The 24,121-nt window shown below is 35.0% G+C and overlaps 1 protein-coding gene and 1 long non-coding RNA gene across 6 annotated transcripts in view; one reads left to right on the forward strand and one right to left on the reverse strand.

The window, feature by feature from the left end:
• LOC104851378 overlaps positions 1 to 10,297 on the reverse strand; it is a 122,650-nt gene extending 112,353 nt beyond the window's left edge. For both annotated transcript variants that reach the window (XR_777192.3, XR_004518557.1), the window contains exon 1: positions 10,176 to 10,297. This is a non-coding gene — a long non-coding RNA (uncharacterized LOC104851378). The remainder of the gene's footprint in view (positions 1 to 10,175) is intronic.
• Positions 10,298 to 10,320: 23 nt separating this feature from the next.
• On the forward strand, positions 10,321 to 22,820 carry Nudt12 (nudix hydrolase 12). 4 transcript variants are annotated; one of them, XM_010608530.3, is made up of 7 exons: positions 10,321 to 10,424; positions 12,828 to 13,039; positions 13,670 to 14,259; positions 15,973 to 16,140; positions 17,213 to 17,326; positions 19,949 to 20,148; positions 21,141 to 22,815. In XM_010608530.3, the coding sequence occupies exons 2-7, from the start codon at positions 12,834 to 12,836 to the stop codon at positions 21,249 to 21,251; spliced, it is 1,389 nt and encodes a 462-aa protein (XP_010606832.1). In that variant the 5' UTR covers positions 10,321 to 10,424; positions 12,828 to 12,833; the 3' UTR covers positions 21,252 to 22,815. The 4 variants fall into 4 exon arrangements, with proteins under 4 accessions (XP_010606832.1, XP_019060787.1, XP_010606837.1 ...); XM_019205242.2 differs by having other exon boundaries at positions 10,341 to 10,424; positions 12,887 to 13,039; positions 21,141 to 22,820; XM_010608535.3 differs by having other exon boundaries at positions 10,348 to 10,424; positions 12,832 to 13,039; positions 21,141 to 22,818.
• The last annotated feature ends 1,301 nt before the right edge of the window (positions 22,821 to 24,121 follow it).

Genomic DNA, 24,121 nt, shown 5'->3' on the forward strand with positions numbered 1-24,121 from the left:
TAAATGTACTGAACTTCTGTTAAAGGTATAACACGTACTGGGCATGCCTCTAGAGTGTGAAGAGGAGCAGGATAACTGCTCTCCCAAAGGAAGTCCTAATCTTTTGGGTGACAGAAAAAATAACTATGTCTTGAACATTAAGAGGTAAATACACAAGAAGAGGCTGTGCGGGAAATGAGTGGGGTGAAGTGGGTCTATTTAACAGAAGAAACATTAGGAGTTGACACGGCATAGGCTCCTCGGTTATGAGTTGAACTTCTTGCAGGAAAAAAAAGAGTGACAGAGTTCTCCAAAGGGGAGTGCATACACCCCAAGGCGCACAAGACAGATTTATGGGTACAGGGAGAAAATACTAGAATTTCACTTTAAAATTATCCCTGCCATCTCCAAGTAAAATTCTACTTTTGTACATAGTCTACACTGTATCTAATATTTTAGAATTTTAAACCTTATATATATATATATATATGTGTGTGTGTGTGTGTGTAACTTATAAATAAATAAACATATATACGATACATGTTCTCAGAAGAATTTTAAGTATAAATGAACAGACTATAAATGATCACTCCAGCTGTAACCTGGGAGGTAAATTCAAAGAAAATCTGAGACAAATAAAATAGTTATGAAGCCACTGTAGTAACTCTGCTGACAAGACCTTAGAGGATGATTGCAGCTAGGTGGGAATGCCAAGACAAAGCAGAGACTGCTCATAAGAAAAGAGATCATAAACTATAAATCAGTTTTGCTTACATTATTCATTACGTTTTGGTCCGATACAATTCCACAAAGACAATTTATACACCCTTCCAAAAGCAGGCTTACAAATCAAGTTACAATGTACTATGATCTTATTTAAGATCATTAATATTCATTGATTAAATTATATTCTGATTTCATGACACCAATTTTTAAAAAGAAAGGTAATAACTATGCTGGCCACCTCACTCTAGTTTTACTCATGTAAGTAAAATTAAAATTTTGATCACAGAAGATGGGAGGAAGAGATGGTAGGGGAGATAAATGCTACTGGCTATCATGATACTTGACTAGTTTCCCATCCTCCCATGCCATCAGACTGGTGAGGGAACAAAGACAGTATTCTTTCTGTTTTCACTTTTTTATCCAATTTTCTAGGCTAAGGATTTAAAAATAAATCTGAACCCAAATATATCAATTTCCTTCACCAAGAAAATAAGAAGTCAGGCAAAAGAGAATGGTGATCTGTAATTCAGCTTAAATTATGCTTTACTGTCTGGAGTTTAGTTGGATTTAACAAATTAGAGACATTTTGAATAACTGATTACCGTTGCAATGAAATTCTGGAAAAAGAAAATATTCAGTAATAGAATTTGATTAAGTTGTACCTTCAATTACCCAAGCATTTTAAGAACTCTTCATTCATTTCTGAATAAATGAATCATTACTCAAATTTTATTTCAGATCAAAGTGCCGGGTCCTACATTAAGAAGTTTCACATCGGTCATGCCACTGACAGAAAAGCTCCATGTGATTTAAGTTAAAAATATTTTCACCCATAGCAGACAATTTTTCACTAGGACAAAATGAAATATTATAAGATATATCCCTTGTGGAATTTTCTAACAGATAATAGTTCCTTATTCTGGATTTCTAAGTATTTCCAATAGACTTTAATAACACTGTCCCTCTTTTGTCACCCTAACTTCCCACAGTTCTGTTCACTGATTTGTATTGGAAGTGACTAAACAGTATAGTGGAAAGGAGTATGTTCTCAAGGATTTCCCTCAAATGAATTTCACACACACACACACACACACACACACACACACACACATCATTTTTCAGACCGATGTTAAAATTAATCATCCAACTTTAAAAAATCGATGTTTTATTTTTCAAAAACTATAAAGGCTTTGTAATAACAATATTACTCAAAAAGGATATAATATTCTTATAATTTTTCAAAGCTAGAAATTTGCTGAATTCAGACTGACAGTTGTGTTCAGAGAATACAAAAACACCATCTTACAGATTCAAAAAGTGTTAATCATTCTAAATTTCCTTCTACTTTTTAATGTATTCTGAAAATATCATAGCAATCAGCAATATATCATTGTTGCGATGATAGCTGAGGAGGCAATAGAAATCCTCTCTGGGATACTGCAGTCAGACAAGTTAGGACAGGTAAAAGAATCGTGACAGGCACTTTATTTAGAAACAACAGAGAAGGTGCCCTCTATTCAGAGGAAACTCATTTCAGTTTTTTAATCCCATAATTTCAGATTTGCTTCTGAACTAACCTTATATCAGGCTCAAAAACAGAAAATATTCACCTCCAACAGTAAATTCACCGACATGTGAGCACATAACATGTGGCTTTAAATACAGCACTAAATTACCAGTCCTCCACATAGCAAGAATGGGCTCTGATTCACGGAGCAGGTAAAAAACCTAAGGCTCTCAATCATGGCTGAAGGAATTTACGTGCACTGCAGACATTCGCTCTCAGTAGAAGGTCATCGCTTCACAGCCTGGGAAATAATCCCTGCCAGCGGACTTGGAAAGTGCCTGAGGCATCACTCCTGAGAGGTATAACTCGTCTTCTTTCAAGGCTAGAGGTCAGAGCCATGATCACAGCTCCATCAAATTTAAAGGAAAAAGTATCTAGGGTCAAAAATATCCTAAGGAAAAAAAATAGAAGACTAAAACTCAAAAATATATTGCGCTCCTCTGGGTTTTGGCACTGTGATGGAAAAAACTTGTTGCAGAATATTAAATTTAAATTTTTTTCATCTGAAAGCTTCAAAATAACGAAACCAAAACTGAATACAGAATCTGATGGATGTCATGCTGCAATCAGTTTTGAGGACAGTTTTAAATGCTACAAATCAATTTAAATGCTCGTCAACCTAGATATTCTAAAAAAGAAAAAAAAATCAAGTTTAAGTGACTTAAACATGAAATGCGAACAGCGGCTCAATGATTAAATTACTGCATCAATTAACTTGAGCACACAAAAAGAATACTGCTCTTTCAAGCAATGTTAATTCTGCTCTGATCAGACAGGTTCTTCCTTTACATCATGGTTGTTGCTTCCTAAAACACAACTCATACAGCAAAAGGGGAGAGATGATTTGTAAATAAGAATAAACTGCTGTTTGGGAACTAAATGCATTAACTAAATTGAGGTTTTTGTGAAAAACACAATCATTTTCATATACTTCCAAGAGTAAAAACTCTGAAAATTGTTTTTGAAAATCATAAGACAGATGGTATTACCATTAAAGTCAACAAAAGTGGCTCAGTCCCCATAAAAATCACAAATGAGTGCATTTAAAGATGAAAGGCATTTCTGGATGTACAAATCGCAAAGGCTAAAATGTTTTATTTTGGTCATCTCTGCCAAGTGCTGTTACATGCTGTCATTTTCAGTAAAAGGAAATGTATTTGCAAAAGCAGAATGAGCACATCATGCCTAAATCAGACAAGTTGGGGATTGCTGATAACGATGTCAGTGTTCAACCTACAAGGGCCCTTGGATATCAGGCTTTTATGGTGTTTTTCTGACATATCTGACACTTTGTAGACTGCTACTACCTCCTTAGCATCTGCAATATTAACTGACTTTGATCTCTATGCTTGTTCCTACTTTTTTAAAGGACCAGGAAAGAAAATACCTCCATAAAACATATTTTGTCCTATTGTTGTTCCTCAACCTTCGAAACTCAGTTCATGGGGCATTTCCTTACTGTCTCCTGTCTTACTCAGACAGACTGTGCTGTGGTGAGATAATAATTTAATTCAGAAATCCCAGTGGTTTACACTGCAAGGTTTATTTTCCATATACAAAATCCACTGAATAACTCACGGCTGTCCATGATAGTACTCTACCAGAAGTAAATGCCAATTCTATTGTTTCTGTGCCTTTAAGTGCTTCCAAACTGCCATAAAAGGGTAATAAAAATCTAGAAGGCTATGTCCTGTCTCTTAAATGCCACTACTTTTGTCAAGAGTACACTGGCTAGAAATAGTCACAAGGTCAGGTCTAGCTGCAAGGAACCAGGGTTATATTCTCTTCCCAGAAAATCCAGGAAAGAAAAAATGCTTAGGTCTCCATTATACCTTTTCTGATCCTGTTCTGTAAATCTATAGTGGGTGCCTGTTACTATTTCAATCTAAAATGTTTCGGTTTAGATTTAAAATGTCAATGGGTGGGAGGTGATTGGATCATAGGGCCATTACAATCATTAGTAGATTCACCCATTGATGAGTTCAGTAGCTGAATACAGATATTCCTTATTTAATGACCTACCTATATAATGATGGTTTAGACTCACAACTGGGATGTGCTGTACAATCCAGTACTTGAATTTAAGATCTGCAATGGGGCATACAATGCAGGAACACAAGTAGCACTGTAATATCTGCTGACTGTACTGTATAGTAGTGTACTTTATTTTCATGTCATTACATGTTATAGTACTGCATGTAAGAGTTAGGCATATGAAAGCAAAGTCATCAGGTTGGATTTTCCTTGGACTATTTCTTGGTTCTGAATACTGTACTGTCATACTATATATATATATATATATATATATATATATATATATATATGCATACTATATACAATTCCTCATTTAGCAACTAATTCATTTAACAGTCTAGTGTCTAGTCACAGGAACATGGTAGCTCTGTCGTTAAATGAAAAAATGTCTGTGTGTTGTTTGTTAAATGGTAGCCCATTGGAGGCAGTTCCCCTGGGGCAAGACCTGGAAGAGTGTATTCTTCTATCTGGCTCCTCCACTCTCTCTCTGAATCCTAGCTGCATGAGGTGAACAACTTTCCCTCCACCATGTCCCTCTTTCATCCTTTTTCTGCCTTGGAGCCAGCCCACCATGAACTGAAACTGTGAGCCACAATACAACTCTAATCCTTTAAGTTGCACACGGCAGGTAGTTTTTCTAAGTTTGGGAAAGTAACTAAAGCACTGTGCAAAATGCACTCTCCACTTTGTATTTATCATGGCACAAGTAACTGTTTACCAACTGTTTTCATTCAAAAATAAGTCCTATAGGGGAACAACCAGATGTTATTTCCCTGCCTCAAGTCCATCAACACAAAGTAACCATAGCCACAGAAATGTGGATGTATTCTCGCTCACTGTTATTTGAGAAGGTGTGGGAGCAATGTCAAAAGCACATTCTATGCGAAAACAACCATTTGTTCAACATCAACCTTGACTTTTTTTTTATATGCCAAATGAAAATTCTAGGAACTGGAGGCATAGTGGTAAATGATAAAACTGAGGAATTTTCTTCATTTAGTAGTCAATATTCTAACAGGCAAACACAATAAATAAAAATAAAAACCAAGAAATATTAAAAATAAGAATGTTAAAAATAATATCCCTAAAATGTACCAATAAACTCAATTAAAACCGAAAAAAAAAAAGTGATGAACCAACACCTCTAAGCTGAAACAGGAAAATAAGCTCATTAAAAAATAGAACGTCATATTAAAAAAAAAGAAAACATTAGTAGGAGAGTTACTACCTGCTGGATGATCAAGGAAGCTCTCTAGAGAGATAAATGACACTTGACTGGCAAGAACGTGATTACAATTAGAAGAAATAGAGAAAAAATATTTCAAAAGATGAAAATAGCTAGGCCAAGGGTCCAAAGACTGAGGCAAACTTGGTGTATTCAAGAATGCAAAATATGTACGTAATGTATATAAGTTAGAAACTCCTCTGAGAACTGTATGTAGAGTTCAAGATACCCTTGCACTGAATTTACCTCTAAATTGTACATATTCAAAGCATACTTCCTGACACATCACATCAGTGCCAGCTACCATTTTTAGTTGCCTTGTATGTGAATGGAAATTAACCATTACTGTAAAAGATCTTTAGAAAACTAAACTCTCTCTGTTAAAAAAAAGAAAAACTACAACTTATTAGAGAAAAGGTAAGCATATACAAAGAGTTAATGCAAAAAAATAAAAAGAAATGTCTCCAGATAGTATATCTCCAGGTAGGATACATTTATTTTGGAGTAAAATTATCTAAATATACTTTTATTTCTGTGTTACCCATAAAGCCAAGTTTCTGAGGGAAAAATTTATATATTTTCATTAAATATGCAAGATACAGTTGGCATATCTGTCTTAAAAATGTTCTACGCATTATACAAAACATTCATTCTTCACCCTTAAAAAGATAGGAAATTACTTTCTAGATCAGTTAAATCTAAAGTACAAGCAGTCCAAGTGGCCTTGAGAATTGGTAATAGTGAAGGACAAATCATTTTGTAAAATGATTCTATGGGCAGAAAAAAAAACAGCAATGTAAATTTTGAACTCCAAATTATTTGTCTCAAGGGCAATCAATCCAAATTTCATGCATTGATTTGCAATTACACTGTCCTCATAAAGGCAACAGACTATAATGTTTTCCAGTATGACTGATAATAGGAACTTATTTTTTAATGATATTAATGATTCTCCCAAACTATGCAGAGGAAGAAAACTATTATATAATAAAAGTTATGAATTGCAACAAGGAAAAACAATCTTTCATCTCTGCCTAGGTTTCCCCAGAAGCAGATCGTGAGGCCAGGGTTCACAGGCAATTAGTAATCTATGAGGAAATAATGGTGGAGGAGTGGGGAAGGACAGAAATGATAGGGAAATAGGACAGTAGGCAGCCAACAGAGAGCTAGTTATCATTCACATGTCCATGCTGAGCGGGAAGACTGCAAGACCCAGCCCAGTCAGGGTAAACTGGTGACCTAGTGAGATCCTGCTTCAAAATTTCCTTTAAAAATTTAAAAAGGGCTCGGATACAGCTCCTTGTGAAGGTCTGAGCTTAATCTCACATATCACGATAAATAAATAAATATCCACGATAGATAAAGAACCTCATTACACTGGAGAACTCTGAAAGCTGATGTAGAATATGTCCCTCTGAATGAGAAGAGGAGGAAGGCTGAGGTATTTATATACCAATTCATATTCTGTCACTCATTAATCTGTCACTCATTAGCTGCTTTAAAGAAGTATTGAGCTTCCAGGCATAACGGCGCATACCTGTAATCTCCTCCCTAAGGAGGCTGAGGTAGGAGGATTCCTGTGAGTTTGAGGCCAGCCTGGGCTACACAATGAGTTCAGGACCAGCCTAAACTACATAGCAAGACCCAGTCTCAAAAGAAAAGAAAAGAAAAAAGGAAATATTGAGCATCTAGTTAGACAGAAGTGCTGAGCAAGAGGGCAACACGTGATAAGAAAAAATCCCCCCCAAAAAATACTGATAGTAGAAGGTGGAAAAATAGGTAAGTGCAACGAAATTCTGATGGGAAACTAATAATCCTGAGGACAAAAATGGTCTCTAGATGAGCCAAAAGAAAGACATGGGATAGCAGAAAGCATTGACATTAGGAAAAATGGCATGAGCATAAGTAGTGAGGTAGGAAAGCATAAGAGGTTGTAGTTTATTAGCTGTCTGCCCAAAGCCTCGTGTGCTTATCTGTGGGGCTTTTGGGAGGCGACTGGATCTGATGCTGGGAGGTGAACCCCGGCTGGAGAAGGTGGTCACTGGGGCCATGGCCCAGAAATGTCTATCTCTTCCCCTCCCTCCACAATCCCTCTCTGCTTCCCGCTGCCCTGCCAAGAGCAATCCTCCTCTGCCAATTGCTCTGCCTGAGAGCTGCCAGTATGGAAGAAACTTCTATGAACTATGAGCCAAAATAATCCTTCCCGCCTTTAACTTGTGGATATCAGGTACTGTATCTCAGCAATGGGAAATAAACTAGGACAATGTATAGGCCATTTTAGCTAAATCAGAGAGGCTGTTTATATAACAAATTCCTGAAAAAATATGGCTAAAAACATATGTCATCCACTTAAGAAGAATATCTAAGTAATGCTGAAGAATTTTAACTTCTAAGTTAAAAACTCTAAGTTCCTTTCTTCCTTTTTTTTTTGTTTTGGTGCTGGGGATTGAACTCAGGTCCTTGAGCTTGCAAAAAAAAAAAAATAAGTTTCTAAATGGTAAATTAATGAAAAGAATACAGCATTTCACTCCATCAATGCATTTCACTCCATCAATATATATGTTGGCACCATTGTTGCCCTTGGAATGTAAACTTGTACTGGAAATAAACTTTATCTGTTCAAGTTCCCTAAGGGAGCACTATATGCAGACAAGTATCCAGCAACCCATTAGCAATGAGTACCCCTAGACTATGGTATCTAATCACCATTTCTCACTAAAAGGAACCAAAGCTCCTTGAGGAATATCTAACTCCACATCTGGAGCAGAATGCATGAGATGAGTCTAAAATATTCTGTCACAGCATAAACCAAGTAATTTATCAAACACTATAGGGGTTTGGTCAAAAAAACTTGAAGGCCCACTTGAGGAGGTTTCCATTGGTCAAATCAGCTAATCATCAAAATAATATGTATCATAAAGATATTTTTAAAACAATGTCTTCAAAAACCTAAAATATATAAAAATTTAACATTCATAAGCTCATAAATAAATTTTAAAACTTGAAAAATATTAGAAAACTAATTATGTAGCAAGCCAGGAAATAAAAGACAAAAACCACATATTTATTCTACTCCTTACAAACTACAAATGCCTCAGAAAAAAAAATTTTATTATAAAAGAATTCTGATTAGTAACTCCATAGTGAATGATCAAATTAGAACATCACCATTTTGGAACTCCTAATGAAATAGTCATCAACAGCTGCTAAAACCATTAGCCAAAAAGTTGATAGGAAAATTTATGCTTATGATTATGATTAACTTCATCAGACTAACAACATTTGAAAGCAATGGTCAACAATAACATGGCAAAGAGACAATCATACACTGTACATTGAGTAATATAATGCAATAATAAGTAAACCTTAAATAATCCCTGTAAATTTAACTACTGGCTTATAAGAAATATATGAAGAAATATATTCCCATAGGAATGCAACCAAAGAAAATCAAATATGTTACAAATTGTACAGAGAAAATGTTTATTAATCTTCAAATTGCTGGAAAAAATGACAGTAAAAACATTGAAATGTAACATAGAGACCTTGTTTAGTCTCGATTTGAGTAAATCAACTAGAAACAAATTTTAAATGGTAATTGAATTTTATATTGGATATACATCGTGATATTATTACAGAACTTTGTTAAAATGTTATACTAGCAATGTTGTAGTTTCATTCTTTTTTAAAGTGCTTATCTGTTATATACTTATTCTTAATTTTTAAAAGTTAATCCTTAAATATTTATTAATCATATGTCTGTATTTATTTGAAAAATCCTAAGGGCTGGGAGATGTATCAACCCATGTACTAATACTTGCTAATATTAATAACGCCTGAGGCTTCATTATACTAATTTATCTACTCAAATATATGTTTGAATACAAAGATTGGGTATTTGAGTGAGGTAACTTAAATAGCATTTCTGATCTCCCCTCTGATACCTGAAAGCTTTAACACAACTACTCACAAAAAGAAGTATAGTACATGTTTGAAAAAAAAATATTTACGAAAGTACAATGCTAACCAGTATACACAATATTATTGTGAGAGGATTCCAAGGTGTAATATCTGAATAGGAAGCAATAATCAATCTTAAAAGATTCCTATATCTATTGTTGATTAGAAAAGGAAAGCACTTTGGTGTGAAAATTAGAAAACTGCCAACACCTAGCTTTGTAATCTCACACAAAATTTTTGTAGGTTTGGAACACAAAAGCACGGGAAATGAAAAAGTAAGAGCAACAATAATAATTGTATTGCGGGCGTCAGCCTTGTCCTTGGCACTCTCCTAAGCGCTTGGTATTATTTTATTTAAACGTCTAATGCAACGTGTTATGGGAAGCTTGAATTTAAGAGCATCCTGCCTCAGCCTCCCAAAGTACAACAAGTGTGCACCAACATGCATGGCTGATACAAACTTATTAAAAGACTACCGACTGAGGTGGACATTGATACAAGGCACCATTTTGCCCTTGAGGTGAAACAAGGTTTTGCAGGGGCCATTAATTTATTTAAGGTCACGTACAGAAGTGACATGGTCCACTTGGAAAACTCAATCACGTGGGACGGTATTGACTGAGGGAAAGTTGAGGAACTGGATGAGAATTACTGGAAAAGTGAAAAAAGTTCCCACAGACCTACCGTCTTCTCACGAGCCGCACTTGCCTCTACACAGCTTTGTCTGGGGCACCAGAACCAGCCCGCCTACATCACGGCTCCGCACCTCCACCACCGAGGGCGCCGCCTGTGACCTTTAAACTACATCTCCCGAGAAGCCTTGCGAGGATGCGGGCCTACACCGGAAGTCGGGAAGGCTGCCGCGGTAGTCGGGAAAAGTGCCTGCTGACTTTCCCAGCTGTGTCCTGTGTGCGGTTATTCTGCTCTCTTTGGGTTAGTAGCAGCAGCGGGGAGTTAGTAGTCCCCACGATACCTTCTGGGGGTCGGTGACCAGTGTCCCGGGCTCGGCCGCTAGGTCGTGTGGCGCACCGTTGCGCGGGGTTGGCTGGTGCCGCGGCCGGTGCGGTGCGTCTCCTGGGACGGGTGGCTCCTAAGTCCTCTGGTGGAGTTTCCACCGCAAGTTAGATGGGGCATTTTAAAAAGAAGAAGAAAGAAAGGGGGAGAAAGCGCTACTTCGGATGTAATTTCATTTTTTTAAAAGGAATCTCACAGAGTGGCAAGAAAGTAAACCCTAAGGTATTTGACCCTTTGAAGACACCGTATCGGTTTTGCTGTATAGGTTAAATTGCCGCCCGTGTCCGGAGTAGAATTCATTAAATAATGTTAGTGACTTAAGTGACAGACCATATATATGAGGTCTTGCTTGGTCGCACGCCAACCATGTGACCTCAGGCAAATTTTGGGCCCGAGGTTATTTTCATATCAGTAAAAATGGATGTTGATTTGGTTAAAATGTAAATTCTTTTAAATCTAAGATTGCTTTAATGAACTCTCAGAATAGTTAATCCTCTTCTTGGGAAGCAGTCAGGTATGGCATTTTACCTTGCCTTCAAGTCCTTTCAGTTGGACCCGTCAATAAATAGGTAACCATCAGGAGATCTAAATGTCATGTGTTCTGTGCTCATCTAGAACGTGTAATAACGCATTATTTCTAGATGAATTTTCTTGGGGGAAAGCGAAGGGGAAACATACAGGTTTTTTTTCCTTTGCTTCTTTCAAAAACTTCAGAGAATACAGAGAATGCTGTAGACGTCAGCATTGCATTAGAGGTAGTAAATGGCACCGTATCTTTGAAGGAAAATTTTGCAATCACCTAGAGCGGTATGTGGCAAGTATGACCATGACCTGAGAACACAGGACAATGAAATGCTGTTAAAAGGAAACTTGAGTGAAGAAACTGTTTATGAAAAGTTTATGAAAAATAAAGAGAAAAGTGATGTGGATAAGAGACCATAGAGGGGTCTGTTTAGGAGTGCTTCAAAGTCATAAGAATTTATCGCTTTTGTTATTCATTAATTTTTAAAGCGTTTAATTACTTCGTTATGAAAGGAATGTATACAAATCTAGAGTAAATAGGAAGTTGTTTTCCAATGTAGAGAACACCTCTAATTTGTAAACAGATTTTAAGAATTATTTCCATTCTGTGTGTAAGTTTTAATCTACTTGTAAACGACAGAAATAAACAGGAAATATGAACAGATACAAAATGACAAAGTTAATCATTAGCCCATTTTTGCCTAAATTTTGTTCAGACTACAGGACAAAATTGATCGGCCAAATTGGCGTTTCAAAGCATAAGAGGCCACAAATGTCAAAATTATGGGTTATAACTTTTCATTTTAGCCTAAGTACCTGATTGCTTAGAAATGGTAGAATAGTTAGAATCTGAAATCTTTTTCTAAAAGCATTTCATAGAAAAAAAAAACTCTTAAATACTTTGAGAAGTTCATAGATAATTGAAACATGAACCATTTACCCACAGCTCAATGTGTGCCCTATGACATATAATCCATGATTAGATAACATTTATTAAGTATGGGACAATGGCTTTTTTTTTCTTTTTCTACAGCACCAGATGGACAAAGCAGATAGTTAATGATTTAAAATGCTCTCTGATTCAAGAACATTTACCAGCAGAACTCGACTCCAATAATAGATCAAAAATACCTGGTCATCTAATTTGTGACAAGGATAATACTGCAGTGCCATGAGACAAAATAATTTCAAGAGTAGTGTTGAGTCATAGGAACTATTCATTGAAATAAAACATTTCTTGACCTAGCCTACCTCACACCATGAACAAAAATGAGTACCTTATGGATTTTAGAATTAACTGTGCAAGGTTAAGCAATAAATTATTTATATATGAAACTTAGAAAGCTGTTGAGTAATTTAAGTATAGAATAATTTCTTTGAGGGCAGGGACCTATATCTGGTACCATAGAATCAGAGAACACTACAAAAACCCTCTGCCTTTATTTTAATCTCCCCTACACTTGACCTTTCATGTCCCTGCTCCATAGCCTCGTCCCCTCTGGTCCACCGCGACTTTGTAATGTTGCTGCCCCTCCCTCATCTGAAGCCTCTTTGTGAAAGTTCTTGATACATTATTTTACACATTATTTTGCATACCTCCTGTGGGCATATAAATTGAATTATAATTCTCAACAGATAACAATTTTGAAATGGATATTTTGGTGACGATCGTCTATAATTACGTTTTAAAGAGTGTATGTTTTGAAGCTATTATTCTAGCATTCGTGCTTAAAGACCATGTATCCACTGCAAAAAGCAGTTGCAAATGAGAGTATTTCCCCCTATTTTCCTTTTTTTAAGGAAGAAATGTCTTCAGGTAAAGGAAATCCAAAACGGGAAATAATTTCTGAATTTCACAGTGCAGCTGCTGAAGGAGATATTGCCAGGTTAACAGGAATACTCAGTCATTCTCCATCTCTTCTCGATGAAACTTCTGAAAATGGCTGGACCGCTTTAATGTACGCCGCAAGAAATGGGCATCCAGATGTTGTCCAGTTTCTGCTTGAGAAAGGGTAAACATTTTAGGCTCTACCACTTGAAAGGGTTTGTGATTTAATTTCTGTTACATATATCCTTTCAGATTTTACTTCTGTATATTATATTTTTGGGCCAGTAAGTAACTCATTAATCAGTTTATTATATAAAAAGCTTAATTTCTAACTAAAAGCTAACTTTTTTTAAACCGGTTCTGCATGCCAGGCAAGCACTGTCCCCCTGAGTTACATCTACAGCTGTGGTTTCCTTTTTATTACTATTCTTGATGAATTAACCTGTCATACTTAATAATAATAAAGTGACTTTATGAGTAATCTAATATTTTTCTTCCAAGTAAAAGATACAAACCTTATTATGATTACCAAAGACTCTTTGTAAAATGTTCATCTCATTATGGTGCATAAAACTACTAGTTTTTATGAATAATTATCTACAAATTATACATATCCACTATCTCTAACCTTTCTTCACTGTGACTGAGTCTTTTACTCTTTCCACTAGGAAGCTGTGTACCAAAATAAAAAAGTAATGTGTATAATGATTAAATGGAGGGACTATAATGCATACCTAGAAATATATTGAAATAAATATAGGAGAAGATGTTTATTTTCAATTTTTCCTCCCCAATTGTTGTCTTCCATCTGTAGGTGTGATAGATCACTTGTCAATAAATCAAGGCAAACTGCACTGGATATTGCCGTATTTTGGGGTTATAAGCATACAGCTAACTTACTAGCTAATGCTAAAGGTGGAAAGAAGCCTTGGTTCCTAACCAATGAAGTAGAAGAATGTGAAAATTATTTTAGCAGAACACTACTGGATCGAAAAAGCGAAAAAAGAAATAATTCTGACTGGCTACTAGCTAAAGAAAGCCATCCATCTACAGTTTATGTCCTTTTCTCAGATTTAAATCCCTTGGTCACTCTAGGTGGCAATAAAGAAAGTTTCCAACAACCGGAAGTCAGGCTTTGTCAGCTAAACTACATAGATGTAAAAGATTACTTGGCTCAGCCTGAGAAGATCACCTTGATTTTCCTTGGAGTAGAACTTGAAATGAACAAAAGGTTACATAATCATGCTGAAGAAGTCCCAAGAGAGGAGGAAGATGGGTTGGTTGCATGGTTTGCTCTAGGTATAGATCCTATTGCTGCTGAAGAATTTAAGCAAAGACATGAAAATTGTTATTTTCTTCATCCTCCAATGCCAGCTCTTCTGCAGTTGAAAGAAAAAGAAGCTGGTAAGATATGAACTCTGCTTACTTTTTTCAGTGATAATCTGGCTTTTGAACTGAGTTGAATTCCTATATGTTTATTATTTCCAGGAGGCACATTGTTTCCAATATCAGTAAAATTAGGTCATCTTCATTAGAAACTTCCTAAAATGTTCAATCTATAGCACTACTCTCTTAGTCACAGTGTTTTAACCACCCCAGTTAGCTTCCTAAAGTTGACCTTAATATATGATGATTTTGTTTAATTCTTCATCCACTGCTCTACACTGAACATAATCTCACAGCCCTCAATTGTTTTGTCATCTGTTGCTGAGCCTTTTTAACCCCATAGTAAGAACTAGAATCTAAATCTAAATGCCATGTGAATATTGTAAACTGGCCTATGTTTTTATGTCTGCGCATTTTAAAAAGAAAACCCACCTAGGTGCTTTTACAGTATGAATTATAGGAGGAATAAAATATGGAAGTCATTTTTGAGGGAATTGTGTACTATAATATCCCAGGTAAGAAATTTCATTATCTTGGACTAGAGTAATGGCACGGAAGATGGAGAGCTTGAGATATTCTGGATGTAGAACTGATAGACATTGATCTATAGTTGAGACCTTTAGAAGTGAGAGGTAGATGGTGGCAACCTTTTCTCAGGCACACATTAAAGTGCTAATAATAGACATGGCAAAAAGGTGGTACATTGAAGTATAATTGGAGATAAAAGTAATAATAACTGCTGATGCAAGAAGCCAGAGTGACTGCTAAGAGCATTTAATAATTTAATATTGTTACCATTTCTTATTTTTTCTAATTGAGTTTATTGATACATTTTAGGTATACAGTACAGTTGCATTCATCATTGGGATCTTGTACCTTTACATGACAGGTCTTAGTTCACATTTTTCCCCTTGTCCCTGCCCTCCCTTCACCCCCTCCTCCCTTCCCTATTTACAAAAACTTTATTTCCATTTTTTCATTTTCTCATTTTTTTCTTTTCCCTTATTTCCTTTCCCCTACCCTTCGCACTTCCCCTGCGCCTTTATACCATTAGGATGTTATTTACGATTGTAGTTTTTCATCCCAGAGAAACTATTCGGTATTTACACGTGTGACTTTTTTATTTCACTTAAGAGTATATCCTCAATATGCATCCATTGGATAGAGCAAGGACAGCTGGACAGACTTTGAGTAAATCAAGAGTTTTCTTTCGGATAAGTTACATTTTTGAGAGGGATCTTAGAATCTAGAACTCAGGGAAGGGAGAGATCTAGAGAGACTCAGGGCATTCATCAACTAAGTGTTATATAAATCCTAAGAAACTACCAAGATTATGTAGAGAATTCAAAGCAACAAGAAAAAGACCTAAATCCATCGAAATCTACTGGTCAGGAATAAGCAGAAGGGCCAGAGAAGGTGACTTGCCATAATGTAGAAGACAGCAGTACATTTTAAGAGGAGATTGGTCAGGTGTATTGAACGCTATTAGCAGTTCGAGTATGTTTTTAAAGAACCTTTAGTTCTTAGATATTGTGAAGCTGCTGGTGTATTTGACATGAAGAACATCAGTAGCATTGAAAGAATAAAAATAATGACTAAATGGGAGACGAGAAAGATCACAGCTATTCAGGAAACAGTATATGTTTATTATTACTTGAGAACATTATACCTACATATTAATTTTTTACAATTTATTGCAGCCTGAAACCTCTTTCTTTTTTTTTTTTAAAGGAGTTGTAGCTCAAGCAAGATCTGTTCTTGCCTGGCACAGTCGGTACAAGTTCTGCCCAACCTGTGGAAGTGCAACTAAAATTGAAGAAGGTGGCTATAAAAGAGTGTGCTTGAAAGAAGACTGTCCTAGTCTCCATGGTGTCCATAATACATCATACCCCAGAGTTGGTAAGCCTTTTCTTTTGTAGCTACCTGGAATCCTGGGGAACAAGACAAGTTTTTAAAAGTGCTAAAACTTTTTATTAAGAGCTTGTTTATTAAGAGCTTGTTTAACCATTAAAACTGTAAGTATTATAGCATTATGTATTCTCATGATTATTTAATCAAAGATATTGTTCATAATTAGCCATTTCTTGACTTTAAGTAATTCGATATGAATTTGGTATGTTGAGGTACAGGATTTTATAAATAGTCAGCCAGTCTGACTATTCCTTTGGAGAGAGGAAAAAAAAAAAAAAGCCCCCAGCAATCAGTTCCTGCTTGAAGCATTACCAAAGCGGTAGAGCTGAGAGCTATATTCTCATTACTGTTAGTGTCTGCCTGTACCTTATTTCCTTCTAATTGCTTTTGTGTGTCTGCTGTAGGTTTGGAAACCTGATAACCTAGCCCTTTAAAACTGTAAAACATGAACAAATAGACCTAGCAGCACCTGAGGAAGTCTCCAAGGAGTAAAATACTTAACTTAGTGACATCTGTTTTTGTTGTTTAAGAGCCTTTTACATTTAATTCCTAGTTCTTAATCATTATCTAGTGAGGAGAATTTGCTACATTAATGACTAAGAGAAATGAACTCTTCTTTTAAATTTTTCAGTGACTTTAACTCACCTAGACATGAGCTTTTTAAAACATTTTTCTAAAGACTGGAATGGGAAAGAGAGAGAAATCTACTGTATTTACTATAAAAGTTTAATTTTTTCCATGTCCATGTGTTACAGAGTCAGCCTTTTTCTCATTAAAAGATATTATGCATACTATACCCTGAGTACAGAATAAATGTTGCTAAGATTGAGGGAAAGAAGGCAAAAATGGCCTTCCCTTAGCTTACTGATAGTATTCTATGCAATTTCTTTTAAATATTCCATCATCAGCCATATCAGAGCAGAAATAAGATCTTATAAACAAACAAGAATCTTGTTCCTTGGCAAATATACCTTTAATATCATCCTACCAGACAGTGACTTTGCACAGTGAGTCTAAATTATTTTATCTTGTCGTTCAGATATCTGATTTCCTTTCACAGATCCAGTAGTAATCATGCAAGTTATTCATCCAGATGGGACCAAATGTCTTTTAGGCAGGCAGAAAAGATTTCCCCCAGGCATGTTTACGTGTCTTGCTGGATTTGTTGAGCCTGGTAAGCCTTGTCTGAATACATTCTACAATTTCATTTAAATTATGATTTCCAAATAAAAATTTCAGATAGCCCTGAAGTTATAACTTCTAATAAATTATCATGTTATAAAACTGAGTCGTTTTTTAAAATGCTTTAAATGTATTTTTTAGACATAATTTAAACATGGTAGAGTTTTCATATTTTACTACTGTCATTTATTAAAAAAATTCAGTGCTTGTTCTTTCATATTTTGTTTTTTGCCAACATCCATAGATGGTTTACACTTTTCTTCTGTACTTGTCTTAATTGTCACTTTCCAAAAGTGTCTGGATGATCCCCCTCGTACATAGTTGGCCCCATACCCTGCATTCGCATTCCTTCCTGCTGCCTAACTTTTCCCTGTGGCACGCAGGGTCACAAGTGTGATACATATTCGCTTATGTCTACCCTTTCTAGATGCCAGTCTCATAAAAGCAGGAACTTTGGTTTATTCATTTCTGTCTCCTGCCTCCTGAAAGCAGGTGCCTCACATGTGTTAGGGACTCAGTGAATATCTGTGGAATAAACAAATGCATATATTGAATTAATTAATGTTTAATTTCAACTTCCAATCTTAATCTGCATCCCTAGGTGATAGTACTAAACCTGTGTGGTACAAAGCTCATTTCTAGAGGCTTTATGTATTTAATTCACATCCCCATACAGCCTCATATAATAGGCACTCTCACAACAGTTTTAAATATGAGGCACTAAGAAGAGAGACTGATAACTTGTCCAAGATCATTCAAGCCCAGGCAGTTTGGCTTCTAAGTCCCTTGTTCCTAATTACTTTGTTGCCTCTCATGGTTTTAGGTCAGTTTTTAACCGCCAGGCACTGTTAAATATATGAATATTCTGTTATATATTCCTCCTTCATGCTGTGGGCATTTAGCTTGTTTTGAGGCTCTGCCTGTTACAAACAGTGAATATTTTAGACTTCTACTTACGCACATTCACAAGAGTTGTCTGGAGTATATTCAGAGTGGAAGAGCTAGCTCATATGATGTGAGCATCTTCACCTTTTCTTCCTGTTGCCAAACAGCACAAGCTAGTGTTCTTGCCAATTTACACTCCCACCAGCAGTACATGAAATGTTCCATTATTCCATGTCTTCACTGAGTTGGGATTTTCACATTTTTAAATTTGTTATTCTGATGGGTATGAAATATGTCATTGTTTTCATTTTCATATTTCTTCTTGATGGAGCATCTTTTTCAGATACACAGTATGTATCCAGTTTCCCTTTTCTTTAAATTCTAAGTGTTTATATCCTTTGTCAGTTTTTGTTTTGATTGCTTATCCTCTTTCCTTTTTAATTTTAAATTTCAAATATATGTACGTTGGACCCTTGACTTACAAACTCTTTTCATGAGAGCTGGTTGTAACTCAAGTTGGTTGTAAGTCAAGACTATTTTCCCCCATAAAAGCTACAGTATATGTCAATCTCTTATTTTTAGTATGACACTAGCTTGTGATCTATTTTGCTATACAGTAAGTCCCCACCTTGAGAAGGGAGAACATTCATAAGTCACATTTGTTCCTAAATCCGACAGAGTGAGTCTCATACACCTTTGACACAGATATACATTGTGTATTGCTTTGTGCTTCCTAGCAGTCCCTTCCATATCACTCCCCCTTTCTCCCCTCTTCTGGATAGCTCTGATCACTGTACTGCTGTGCTTTGTCACACTGTACAGTAAGCACACAGCAGCACAACTGCAACAGTGTCCGGCAGATTTGTGAGCTATTTTTGAGATTTATTCACGTCCCACCAGTGTTCTTACCATGACGTCCATTTATATCTGTAAAAGTTTGCAAGTCAAATATTCATAAGTTGGGGACTCACTATATATTCTATTTTGATGGATATAAGTTCTTAATTTTTGTGTAGGAAATGTATCAATATTTGAAGTTAGAAACTACATTAAAAATGTATTTTGCTAAGTAATGCTGTATATTGCTATATATTTATAAAAGTTCCAGATAAATTGAATTAAAAACTTTTTCCTCTATTCAGATTTTTAATTCTGTGAAAATCAGGAATAAAGGACATTTATGGGCATCACATTATTTTCTCATGGCTGGATCCGCAGTCATTTAGAGGAAAACAATTGCTTAAGCAAAAATACTGAATTTCATTTTATATGGTTTTTAAAATTCTTTTAGTGTCCTGAAAAGTTATCTGCAGTAATTGACAGCATAACAAAAGAGTCTTAGCTTTTAATGGAGAAAGACCTAGTCATTCATAAAAGTCACTTAATGATAACTATTTAGTGATAATGTATAAGTGAGACAATATATAAGTTATTTGTAATGGTTAGCCAGTAGTACATTTTGGATAGTTGTAGATTTTGTAATTACTATTTGTAAAATGTACCTCATAAATTTGGTACTTTAATAAATGAAAAGTCTCTTGTTGACATTTTGATATTTTATATATGGTCATATGCTTTTAAAAATAATGTTTTCTTCCCTTTGTCTTGTATTCCTATTCTTTGAATTCGATTTCTCTCCCAAATGACTTTCAAATGTTTGCACCATTTGGAGTGCAAAATTTCCAGTTTATGTTCATCAGCAACTTGTTCTTTTGCCCCATTTGATTAGGGGAGACAATAGAAGATGCTGTTCGGAGAGAAGTAGAAGAAGAAAGTGGAATCAAAGTTGGCCATGTTCAGTATGTCTCTTGTCAACCATGGCCAATGCCCTCCTCCTTAATGATTGGTTGTTTAGCTGTGGCAGTGTCTACAGAAATTAAAGTTGACAAGAATGAAATAGAGGATGCCCGCTGGTTCACTAGAGAACAGGTAAAGTTCAATTTAATTTCCTTCTTCTATTGATTGTTCCCTGACAGTATTGGTTTGGGCACGCAGCAAGGAAGCATATTTTCCACAAGTTGAATGAAGGACTACAGCCCTCTCATTATGTATGGATTACAGTATAACTGCTAATTCCATGTAGAAAGAGGGTATGTTCACTGATGTGTCCTATTTTAACTCATTCTAGTAATGATTGATACTGTGTCATTTCAAATTTCAGATGCCATTCCTTTTAATTAATGGTAACAGTTTTCAGTGGACTTAAAGTGCATAAACATTTGTTCAGACACAAGAAACAGGAATATTATTCTTAAACTTGTTTTATATTTTAGTTTATAGCATTAGAATAGGTATCTCTCGAAAGAAATTAGTGAAAATACTTAAATTTTTTGAAGTTTTTATTTAGAAATGTGCCAAAGGCCAAGAGTGACATAACCATATAACAAACATACACACCCACAAGAACTTAGAAACAGCATCCCTAAATGATATAATGGAAGATAAATTACTTTTCTCTGTTTCCCATGACCCAAAACCATTTATATGGAAAACAAATGGATACACTACAGTAGTCAGTACAGGAAATCATTTCTGACTACTCGCAAAAAATTAATTTTATTTTATACTCTTTCCCAAAAGGTAGAAATTAGATTATTATTTCAGAATTTTTAGAAAAGGGAATCTTATCCCCAGAGTTGGCTTTTCTTAGAGATTAAGTGTGGAGCATACATTTTGCTTTTCCATGACCTCATTTTCATAAGAATGTATCTTTCTGAAGCATCTGAAAAATTAAAACCCTAATTCAGTGAAACAATTAAAAATGCATACTAAATTTTGCATGTTGAATATGGATATTGTCACTTTCTACTGTTGTTGTTCACTGCGGAAGCCACTGCATTTCAGTTGAATCATGTAAGCATGGAACTCGTATTTAAACACAACCATTTTGAAAGCCTAATGCATTTTATTGTGTATTTTAGGTTGTGGATGTTCTAACCAAAGGGCAGCAGCAAGCCTTCTTTGTGCCCCCAAGCCGAGCAATTGCACATCAATTAATCAAACACTGGATTAGAATGAACCCCAGTCTCTAAATCAAAGCAGTAGGCTTTGAGTATAATTCTGTTCCTAATACTGCTTTTCAATTGAGATTTCAAATATTTAGTGCTTTTTAGAGTGTCATAACACAAAATATGCTGGCTGTCAGAATATTTTCAGAGTGTTCTCTCCATTAGCCACAGAATTCACATTTTTATAAATTTCAGTTTTGCCTCAGATTTCCTTAAATTTGGATGAGAGTTTAAAGTTTTTTGATTATGCATCACAGTTTTATCTTACAAACCATATTTCTAATAAGAGACTTCATGTTGTAAAGAAATGTGTTCTAGAAATGTGAATAAGCCTAAATTTCATTCCTCTTATAAGTTTTAGTCTGCTCACTGAAGTTCCTTGTGTGAGAAATGAAACAGAATTTTAATGAATTTGAGCCTATATTGATTTTTACTTATTTAATTACCATAAAAGTCCTTTAAGTTATCAAGATCTGATTTTGCTCAGCTCTCTGTTGCAGTTTAATTTGACTTTAACACATTCTAAAAAGCTTTAGTAAACTGAGTGCATTTTAGAGTTAAATCAGTGAGATTCTAGAGAAAGTAAATTGTTGTAGTTTACAATTTTGTAGTATAGAAACATATTTTACAATGCTGTTTTGAAATTGTTTTAAAAGATAATTTATAAATGTACAAATTTATTCAATTTAGCTCTTTAATCTTATATGTTACAATTGAAAGAGACTTTGAGATAATATATGAACTTCATTGCTTTTATTTTATAGTTAATTAAAAGAAAATCCTGGAAGGTATAATTCACTAATTGATGAAAATTGCACCAATAATTAATTATAACAGCCTGTGCTGTGTAAACCAGGGCAAGAGTCACCCTCTAGCAGTAATAAAAAGCTTTTACCAAAAATGTATGTTGAACAGATTAAGAAAAAGGAATGAAAAGAATAAATTTAGCTTGCCAAATATTGCTAAACCTTTAGGTATAATACTTTAGTATTTATCTTAAAAAGATAACTTTGTTGGATGAAACTTGTACTAATGAACCATTTTTAGTAGTTAATGGATTCTTATTGATAGCAGAACTTTAAACCAAATGAAGACTTACAGAGGTCCTTTATAGGCGTGATATAGTAGTGACTGCATGGAAAGTAAGGTACTTTGGTTATTATGAAATGTAATGACTTATGGTTCAGTTTTACTCCAAATGTACTTTTAATACTAGCAGATTCTAATATTACACAGTAAAATTCCATGTTCACCTAGTGTTATGGTTGGAAAGTAAAATATAAAGTGTCAACAAATATAGTTGTAAATTTAGTTTCAGATATTTAATTTGTCCTTGTGGAAAAATCAGTATCTAAATAAATTACTGGTTTAATAATTACTACTAAGTTGCTAACCTCTGAGAGGTGAATAGGTACATGTAAATAGAAGGAATAGCCAATTCAAAAATGATAAAGGTGGGTCATGAATGTATTCTAATGGAAATGAATGTGACATTAAAATATTTATTTTCTGTTTTGTGTGCTTTACATTTTTTAATGTTTTGATAGATTTCTTTTGACAAGTGGAAAAATCCCCGTTTTAGTCATTATCCCTTGTTTAAAAATATGAGTGTTCAATCCCTGGTACCAAAAAATAATTATATATATATATATATATACACACACACACACACATGCACACACACATACATATAAGATTGTTAAATAATAAAGCCATCTTTAAAGTTTCCATTTTATGGAATAAAGTTTTGATTTGAGAGCTAAGCCTTGCACAAAGTCTTGGGTTTGATTTCTAGAATTAGAGGAAAAATTATACTAGAATATTAAATTTTGCTCTTTGGGGTCAAATAACACGCATGTACACACATGGTCTAGCAAACCCATGTAAATTTTTAATGTCCAGGCTTAAAGCTAGTATTAAGTATATACCTAGTATTATATTTTTTTATTACTTGTCTAATATTCCTAGCCTTGACATTTTTGAAATTTTTACTTGGTTACTCTTCATGAAGAATTAAAAGCACGTGTATTTTACTTGAAAAAATGAGTGTATCTGTCAAAGATTCAGGTGGGGATTTGAATGAAAACAGTAAAAACTAGCAGAAGGGAGACCAGGAGATGGAATAAGGAAGTATAAACTTGTTGACCCAAATAAACTAGGTAAAACCTCATATAAAACAGTAACAGTGGACAACTGGTCCTACAACTGTGCTGCTAATGTGAACTCAGCAAAATATCAGGTGAAAGTGTTCTGTGAAGCTTCCATGAAGCTTTCCAGAGTGCAAATTTCATTAGAATTTATAACCAGTTAATAGGTTCTTAATATATGTGAGAGAGGTGGTGGGTATCCAGTGAAATTTATGTGATTGTGATTGTTAAAGGGCAATTTTCTCTAGTAAAAAAACAAAAAACAAAAAAGTGTAGGGCAAAGTAAATTCATTGTGCAGAATTGGGGATTTCTGTCTTCAAAAACAAAATCTAGGTCTTGAGGCAAACCAAGAGTTGGGAAAGGAGGACTAAGGAGCTCGATGTTCTGTGTAGGTGAAAGTGTGATCCTCAAGGGCCCAAACGCCTGGGAACTTTGATGCCATGGGGAGAGGCTGTATTCTGAGGAGGCAGCTTCAATAATGTCGCCAACACCTACATCTTCAAAAAGTCACTGATTAAGAGCTAAGGAGAGGAAAATAAATCCTGAAAATGATTTTTCATTTTCTTCACTGTACCTTATTTTCCTCCTAACCAGGATACTCGGGATGGAATTCAGAACAGCTTCTGAAAGATCATATTGTACACAACAAGATTTCTATCATATACTGTTCAATAGATTATTATATACAATAGATTTTCAAATAAGCTTATTTTATCAAAGTAGAAATGGTTAAAAAAATTTGAGTA

The sequence above is a fragment of the Fukomys damarensis genome, unplaced genomic scaffold (genome assembly GCF_012274545.1).
Source record: "Fukomys damarensis isolate Sample0158 unplaced genomic scaffold, DMR_v1.0_HiC HiC_scaffold_3, whole genome shotgun sequence".
Classification (NCBI taxonomy): Eukaryota; Metazoa; Chordata; class Mammalia; order Rodentia; family Bathyergidae; genus Fukomys; species Fukomys damarensis.